We start from the raw sequence: 9487 nt of genomic DNA on the forward strand, positions 1-9487 counted from the left end.
TGGTTTTAAACAGCAGCTGGAGATGTTTCCTCCAGCTTCTCTAAACTGATGATGGTACATGCCAAGGAATGTAATGAGCAGGGATACAGCATTCCAGATACAGCCAGTTTAGTGCTCTCCTGAAGCATCCACTCCTGCAGCTGTCAGAGAAGGGCTACTGAGCGTTGGTTTGACCCAGTATAGCATTGTTTGATGTGGTGGTGGATGCCAACCCCCACTACAGTTTACCTAAGATTTCATTCTGGCTAGGTCTGAATTATGCTTCTCTCAAAAGGTGAGCTGCCTGGTCTACACTAGCACTGGAGCCACTTGCTTCTAATACTTGAGTGGTTCTAATGCTACAAGACTGCACACAAAAATACTTTAACATTGACTGAGCTGTAGCCTCTTAGGCTTAGTGATGCGTGATGGAGCCAGCCAGAGCCTCCCTTCAGGAAAGATGTGCAAGGAGAAAACAGGAAGGACTGCAAAGCATGATAAATCACAAAAGTTTCCATGAAGAGAAGGTTTTATAAATTATATGAAATTTATTGATATCTTGTCTTCAAAAAGTCAGAACAAGACAATTTAATTGCTTAGCTCTCAGAAACATTGTCAAGATGACATGGAAGTGCACTTAGAATACTAGAAGAAATGTGGAATAGAGTCAGGTGGTGACTTTGGGCTCTAGCCAAAATTCACAAATTCCACAGCTTCTACCCAAACACTTCGAGACCATAATCTCTGCAGAACATAATGCCAAAAACCACATGGTACATGTTCAGAGCATTGCATGAAAAAGTTTTCAGGATTTGACACACAATTCTCAAGTAGATTGCACCTTCTGATGGATCTAAACTGGTCCATACCAAATGAGTGAAAGCACATAAAAAGACAAAAAAAAAAAAAAAGAAAGAAAACTAAGCCCAATATGAACTGGTTTATACTTAGTTTGCCCAGCCAGTCTGGGCAAGCTCAAGCTTCAAACAAGCCACTTTGAGCTGGAACTTTTTACTGTTCTAAAAAGCAATTTGAAGGTCTGGTCAAATTACAGAGCCCAGCACTGTGTGAAGATAACAGAGCTTCTTGGCAGGCTAAAACAGCTTGCTTTGAGAACTCAAGCTAGCTCTGTATGCTACACTACACTAGTGTGCAGGCCCAGTGGATACAGAAGCCTTAGCTAGGACCTCACGAACCTGAAGTTCCTTGCTGTTAATTTGTGAATAAAAATATTCAGCCTCAATACCCAAAGTGATTTCTAGAAGGTAATACCAGCCTATTGTATTCATACATGTAGAAAGTACATTATCTTTGCATATCATTTTGAGTTATGTCTCTGCTTTCCTGTCTACTCTTCGGGTGTTCCTTTCAAAAACAATACCTATATAATAAACATTATATGAACACTATATTCTAAATACAGAATCATCCACTTAAATATTTCACAATATAGCTGAATAATTTAAATGAAGCTCAGGGGTTCAAAATATTTTGTAGAATTTGTAAGAACACAAGTAATGCTTACGAAATGCTAAAGATCATTAATCCATTTTACTATCAGACGATCTTGAGGGACAGAAGAATTGGAAGCTAATAACCACATTTTAGTTTAAAAAACTAATCGGATTCCTAGATGTTTTAGTTTTGAATCCCTCTATCAAGCGAAGGCTTGCAAGTTATGCTTAGTAGCTTAAGTTCTAGGAAAGATCTTAAATTGTCAGTTCAGGACATGAGATAATTATTACATGTGACAACATTGGAAATCATGTGGATTTTTAAACTAAGAATTTTTGGATGCAGAATTTTACTTTCTAGACTAGAAATGTTTTAACCAAAGTATGATTATTTGAGCTGGTACGTAACATGCAGGTACTGAACCAGGTATTATGAACAAGTTTCTTACGCAGATGAACAGAACTACAGTGAAAATACAAGTTTTAAAAATTCATCATTGAGGCAGTGTACTAAGTTTAGTTAAAAGACCAACTTCCAGCATTAGAAACGCTGCTAAAGAATGTGTAATCACAGACATTCCAGGCAGTCTCAAATGCAAACCAGTTCTGACAGTTGCATCTAACAGACTAACAGCTTCCATAGACCAAAAATGCCAAGGTATCTGATCAACATTTAGGAAGCATAAAGATAAGATTTTTTTTTTTTTTTCCAAATAATCTTCACTTGCCAGTGTAGGCCATTCCCTCTCAATAGCAGTTCCTCTGGTACCACATATGTTCTCATCAAGTAAGAATGGACATAACGAGCAGACAGATGCAAGGGTGGGGAAAATGAAAAGAGGCAACAGAAATACAGAGGAGACAATTGGCTAAACTTAGCATGAAAGGAGCAAGAGTACTAGCCTGACACAGCTGAGCAGCAGCCAAAAAAGCCTGTCTTGTTAGTGTTAAGCAATGACATGTAGAGCGAGATCAGGAGCTGAGGCCAGGTGACTGGGACTCTTCAAAAATCTTCCTTATTTATTTTTGGATGCCTGAGTTCATCTTGGACTGTGTAGGGAGAAGTGTCAGGGATGCTGGGAACTCCCCCTAATGGAAGCTTGGTATTACAGTTTTTCTCCTACTTAGTTCATTTATCCCTCAAAGACCGTAGCAAAACCTGTGCCATCATATCATCTTCATCAGCATCATAATCCTAAGGACAGAAAAGGCAGAAGTCATTAGACTCTTCACTTGATTTCACTGTTTACCCATTACAAACATTTAACAAGTTTAGGAAGCATCAGACTTTCAACAGAAAACAAGCAGAATGTTATCCATCTCCAGAAAGGGATACTTTGCCCCTATTAGGATGGTATCTACATGAATGGCTAAAGTACATTTTAATACAAACACAGCAATCATTTTGCTATATTCTACGAGTCTTATAAGGAATTACATACCACAAAAGTATCATAGGAAAACCGATGCCGCCTCTGAAGATGATCCATGAAATTGGCACTCCTGTAGCTGGGATCTCCCCATGGCATTGAGGCACAAATTGGGCAAACCTTTCAAAAAAGCCATAAAAGCCAATGTTGAATTCCCTTCATGTTCGGCTGAGAAGGACACCCTCAGAACTAGAGACCTCTTTAGAGGCCTTTCTTATTTCATGGCAATTTTTAGAATGCATATTTCCCTCCTGAAGGCCAGGGTCTTTGCCTCTAAGTAACTGATTTAAAAAATGTTAAGAGAGGAAAGTGCCAAAGAAATAGAAAAAATGCTTCTATATGATTGTGAAGATTATGAACACAGGTCATATAACCAGAATTTCACTTTGTATGCAAAATGAATTGAGAGTGTTTTGTCAAGCCACAGAACACTACATAAACCAACTGGTTCCTCAGACACTGAATTAACCTAATTCAGAAGTTTGTGACTTTGAAGTAAGACTGGTAGTTTGAGCCTCCAACATCTCGTGGAGGGCAAAATACTGAATTAAGTTTGCTTTCTAGAATACTTCAACCTTCATTTCTACAGATTATAAAAATATCTGCACCCCAACACTCTTGTAGAACATATACTGATATCTTCATAGAAAAAAAGAGACTGTATTTTTGTAAATTAAAACTTCAGAAGTTTTTCAAAACTACACCCCAGGATAAGAGAAGAGCTAATAATTGTCAGAGCCAAATTCAAGTTTTGCTGTTTCTATTCTACTTACTGCCATATCTGCAGGTAAAGATCTGTGTAAATGCTTGTAACAATATTAAAAAAAGTTTACACATCAGATGGTGTTATAAACTTTTGCTCAGGATTTAGGGAATGGTACATAAAAGGCTTGGATGTCAAAATTTCATTCCAACATTACCTGTAGCTTCAAGAGGTTAAGATGGCTAGTCTAGTGCACATTTTTTTTTTTTAAATGCAAGCATAGGCACTTAAAAGATGCTTTGATATCTTTCTGAAAACTTGTCTACCTCCCCAAAGACTCCTCAAGAAGTGTGTCTGAATTTTCCCAGATCTTCAGAACAAAAGTAATATCCAAACATTAACATTTTTGTATACACACAACTTTATTCACAAGGATAGTCCTATTTAACTCAAAAGGAATATCTGCAGCTTAAAATCAGGCATACACTTAAGTGTTTAAGGTCCCTGAGCAGAAATCACCGAGGGATCCAATGCTCAAACTAACATCAGGCTACTGGCATATTTCTGCAACACCAGTGTTGTACTGAATCTGATATTGTAAGCATTACCACTTGTTTTGCATCCATGATGTGGTACTTTTTGCAATGTTCAACTAGTCCTTCCTGATCAAGGTTTCTCTCACTGCAGTAAGGACAAGGAAAGGTAAAGCGATTTGGAACATTCCTGGGGGAAAAGAAAAGAAAAAAAGATTGTGTTTACATTTTAGAAAGTTAATACCTGATGAGAGACTGGCTACTCATGGTAATTTGAGAGGGAATATTTAAATACAGAGCACTTAGGGTCACCCCTTATTGTGTGATATATGAGCAAGCTGAATTTAAGAAGTTGTTTTCTCCATCAGTGAAGAAATGACATCTCAACGGGCAAAGTTAATATAGCTGGCAATTACACATTTATTCCTTTACAAAACTATCAAGTTCAGCTTGCTTTGCTGGTCTGCACCATTTTTATGAAGCATATGAAAGTTTCCCAGATAGTCTACAATATGGATGACCAGTTCAATGTAGTCATTTCTCGTTTCATTTCAGTAATTAATCAGAGACAGAATAACAAGTTTAAAACTAAAAGAAAATTTAGATTGCTTTACCCAGGACCCTGATCTTGCAATAGTTTGCGCATGGGCAATTTAAGTTGGTAGAGCAGTGCGCCTAGGCGATATCATTTCTGGGATTAGAGCCTAGTTTAATTGTAATGCAGCATTTAAAGAACTACTTCCCAGACTAAATGAAGATCTAACCATCTTTGCTTGTACTCTCACATACTGCACAAGAAAGTGCCTGCAACACATCAAATGCACCAAAACGTATACAAACAAATCAGGAAAGCAAGCTTTGGCATTAACTAAAACTTCCACCACCAAAAATCTTTACCCAACAACCTCCCTGTAAACGACTAGAAACAGAAATACCTGGTGTTACAAGGTGGTTCTTTAGTTACAGCCTTCACACCTTCCATTATATAGTTCTGGTATTTCGAACAAGCAGCTGCATGACTGCGTAACTTTGAAAGGTACATCTACGCAAACAAGAGACAGAATGTGAAGGTTATTAAAGTTAAGAAGAGGAACTGCAAATCACAGGAATCAGGAAACATTCTGTTCGGAGAACATTAAAAGAAGGAAAACTGAATGTTGTGGCACATGAGGCAGTCCGTTCTGAACAGAGGCTACTCAGTAGGTTAACATGCTGCTTGTGATACGTTATGGTACAATATACTGCTTAGAACAGCTGACTCCCTGTTCACCCGAGTATCATAATTCTTGCTTTTTTTTTCTCTACATCAAAAGGAAAAACTAATTTCTACTTTGTACTAAACCAAGCCAATGTTCTAGATCTGCCAGCCATTCTTCCCTGTTATGGGCTCAAATAGAGACAAGCTACTGAATCATTAGCCAATATATTCTATAAAAGTAAACACAACAGAGTATTAAGCCAGATGTAAATTAAGTGTGCTAGAAAAATGCTTATGTCACAAGCTTACACTGTAACCATTTCTTCCTCTCATAGGGTACAATGATTCTTTGCTGAACAAAATGTTAGTATTGATACATCCTATTAATCAGGGGTGCACCGTTTCGGGTGATACTGATGGCCAATTATTAACGAGCCACATCAGCCAATGCTAATCCCATTGCCAACATGCAGCCCGCCAACTTGGAGAGCAGCATCTGGCTGGTAAGTCTGCTGGGGGTGGGGGGGAAGGCAGGGAGGAAGGAAGGGGTGTGATGGGGAGACAGCTGAAGTCCCTGCCATAAGGGAGCCAATGTATCAGTGTACCTCTACTGCTAATGTTATTCTGATTAATTCCAAAGACTGTATAATAAGATTTTATTAAATTTAGCAACCAGTTTCTCTAGTCATTCTGATAAAACAAGTGTCAAACTGAGAAAGAAACCTAGTAAGAGTTCTATAACTAAATAAGAATTGAAGGTATTTGAATACTGATGCTTTCCAGAACTCTGACAAATGAATGTGGCAGACTCTGCTAGAAAGCAGTGGTAAATCTGGAGGCTTTATATTTTATTCAGACAGTAAAATATGGAGGCTATAGTTCTTTTTCTTTTATGACAAATCAACCTTTTACAAATTTGAACACTTGCATTTTTTCTAGTACCCAGAAGTCAGAAAACAAAACTGCCTAGAAACAAAAGTGAAACTGGCTAGACCCAAGTTACAGGAAATGCAGCATGAAAGGCAAGCCATACAATTAAAAAAAAAAAAAAGTTTTAGTTGGTAGCAATTTGTATAAGGTATATCTAGAAGAAACACTATCACATTAAGGATTTTTAACTAATTAGCTTTAGCTTTACCTGGTGGAAGCTAGCTCTATGTTAGATATTAAGCTATGCTGACTATCAAAAAGTTAATTTGCCACGTAGCAGAGTAATAAAGAGGTAATCAGTGTTTGTTATTTTTACAGCACTGCCATCATAACAGCAGTGCTCTATAATTTCTGTGCTACAACACATGAAGTCTGGGCTCTGTATTAATAGTATCATGGAAGGAGAAGAAAAGGCTAACAGCATTTATGTCTACAGAATACATATTTCCACAGCATTAGACTCTTCTCTGTACAACAGAAGCTGGAGAAGATATTACTTTTACTAGATACCAGGCAGCACCACCATAGCAAACTACCCCTAATATGCTGAATACAATTTCTAATAACTCTATTAGAAAGGTGCTTCTGTCAAAAATCAGTCCAACAGACTCTTCAGACAGGTTTCACTTGATTTCTCCTGGGACAAATGCTGCATTTATAAAACAGCATTCTCCCTGCAGAAACGTGTGCACACAAGTTCCCATGATAGCTCTACATTTCACGTTTGCTGCATACTTCAGTTTGTTAGCTGATTACTTTCCCCTTTATTTGAAATTCACCTCCCAAAGGAAGAAACAGAAGACAAGGTTGGAGTGGGGAGGAGGAGAGGACATTGGTGTGCTACCAAGCATTATTTCTCTGCATTATTTAACAACATTAAAATCCTGATGGCTGAGTCTCCAGAAGGCTGAAATAAAAATGTTATTTTCCAGGTGCAGCTAAATAGGGAATTGCGTACTGAAGTTTTTAAATGCTTTCATACTTTTTTATTGCAGCCACTGCAAGCAGTTTCTGTCATTTCAATTTGTTTTTCCAGATCCAGAGCTGTGCTGCCAGGAGACAGGGTACTACGGCAGACTCCGCACACTGGCTTTTTCGGCTTAAGACATTCCTGCAGGCATGGAGCGCAAAAACTAATAGGGAAGAAATACAAGGTTTCTAAAAACGCATGCTGTAGAAAACACCTGCACCGTTCCCAACAACAGCATCACAGATATACCTTAAACTTGGCCTATAACGAAAGGGAAGTCACAAGGGACAATGCACACCAAAAAACTTCACCCTACCCGTGTCACGCTCAAAAGGGACAAACCTGTATCAAGGGCTACATTTCAAGAACAAATCGGTTATCAGAAACGTTAGGTGTGGCCCCGTGCCTTGGTGCTCTGGCCAATTTAAGGCTGATGTGTTTCCCACTGGAAGGTTTTGGGCTTCAGAAATATCCCACGTAAGCAACAAAACCCGAGGACAGCAGAGGGCAGGGCACGCTGTCGTGCAAACACAGGGGCTTTCTCTGGACGGGTCATGACAGGAACCCGAAACTTAACTGGCAACAAAACCCGCCCCTTCCTGCACAGACACAGCCCGCCACGCTTAGGCAGGTCCTGCGGGGGGGGAGGGGTTACCGCGGGGTAAATGGGCCAGGGCCAGGGCCAGGGGGACACCCTTGGGCAGCGGGTTTCACCAGACGAGAAGGCGCGACCGGCTCGCGCAGGGCTGCCAGGCCCCCAACCCGGTGGATCGCTCCCCCCGCTCGCATCAACGCCCGCCCCGCTCACACGTGTCCGCAGGGCGCCCGCACGGGGCTCTCGTAGACCTCCAGGCACACGGGGCAGAGGAAGCGCGATAGCGGGTCTTGCGGCGCCGCCGCGGCCGGGTAGCGGGAGCCGTTGTCAGCCCCCGCCATGTTCTGCCGCCTGCACTTCCGCGAAGCACTTCCGCATGCCACTCCCGCCGCCGACGGTGGCCCGCGGGCGCCGGCGCGGCCACGCCCCCACACAGACCCTCGCACATGCGCGGGATGCGACTCCACTCTGGGCCTCGCGGCGGTGGGGGCACAGAGTGCTTGGCTCCGCCCCGCGCCGCTGGGAGGGGGCGGGGCTTGCGTGTTGGAGGGGGTGTGGAGCTGGCTGGGTTCAGAGACTGAAGCAGCTACAGCCTCGTGGCCTGTTCCTTTTGGGGGGCCCGAGATGGGCTCTTCTTGTTACGTGGATGGTTTGTCAGGAGTTTTATGCTTTTATGCATGGCCAGTCGCTCCATAATTTCAACCCCCAGGTCCTTTTCTGTAGAGCCGCTGCTTAGCCAGTCAGTCCCAAGCCTGTAGCATTGCATGGGATTCTTCTGGCCTATGTTACCTGTCAGCTCTGTGTTCCTGAGGGAGCCCTTGCACCCAGCTTGCTGGACTTACAAAGGTCTTTTTCTATTCCTACCCCCCCCCCACACCCACATACACACACCTCATCTAACCAGAATTCAGCAGAAGAAAAGTTGAATAGGCATCTCGGGCCGTACATTCCCCAGTCCCAGTATGGGAGGCCTATTTAAACTTAATTGACTAAAATGTGGTTGCTGGGTTAGGGAATGCTGAGGCAAGAGACTGAGTCAGAGCGGGTATGGGCAACATTTGAACAATGGTGAAGGGTTCATCACGGTCCATCCAGCCCATTGGAGCCCTGAGCACAAATGCTGTCATACTTTTCCTGGGACGACTGGTGCAAGTCCTCCCCACAAAGTTAATGTACACTCCAAGTAAGCCCTTTATGTTAAAAGACTACAGTAAGATTTGAAAGTCATGCTAAGATGAGGATTATTCACAACAGGTAAAATACAAAACACTGATGCTGACTTCACAGTGCAAGCATAGCTAGGCCATTTGAGAAGAAACAATGTGGTATCCCTTCCAGTATATCTTGTATATTCATAATAATTTCAAGCTGGCTCCTAGGTGTCTGGTTACTCCTTAAACACTTTATGTTTTTTTCCTGCTTGTTAATCAGTTTCTTGAGATGTTCCAAACCAGATAATCCCTTGTCACTGAAAAAGGTAATTAATCTAAACTGAAACTGTTTATATAACAGGATCTTCCCTGTCAATGATGGCTCGGGACCCTCTTGATTTACACAATTAAACGAATGCTTTAAAGAGGCTGGACTGTAAGGGTACAAGAAAGCTGTAAAGCAGCAAACAGTGTGCTTCAAGAAAGAAAAATCTCTGACACCATCCGCTGTTGTTCTTGAGAAGCTGGGAGAAACAGATTGTCT

The 9487-nt window shown here is 41.4% G+C and overlaps 1 protein-coding gene across 1 annotated transcript; it reads right to left on the minus strand.

Annotated features, from left to right (window-relative positions):
- Nucleotides 1–514: 514 nt before the first annotated feature.
- RNF114 (ring finger protein 114) lies at nt 515–8174 on the minus strand. Its single transcript, XM_019510253.1, has 6 exons — nt 8006–8174; nt 7210–7360; nt 5035–5141; nt 4175–4289; nt 2876–2983; nt 515–2628 (listed from the first exon to the last, which is right to left on the minus strand). The coding sequence occupies exons 1-6, from the start codon at nt 8131–8133 to the stop codon at nt 2563–2565; spliced, it is 675 nt and encodes a 224-aa protein (XP_019365798.1). The 5' UTR covers nt 8134–8174; the 3' UTR covers nt 515–2562.
- Between the last annotated feature and the right edge of the window lie 1313 nt (nt 8175–9487).

The sequence above is a fragment of the Gavialis gangeticus genome, unplaced genomic scaffold (genome assembly GCF_001723915.1).
Source record: "Gavialis gangeticus isolate Ggan-Ray unplaced genomic scaffold, GavGan_comp1, whole genome shotgun sequence".
Classification (NCBI taxonomy): domain Eukaryota; kingdom Metazoa; phylum Chordata; order Crocodylia; family Gavialidae; genus Gavialis; species Gavialis gangeticus.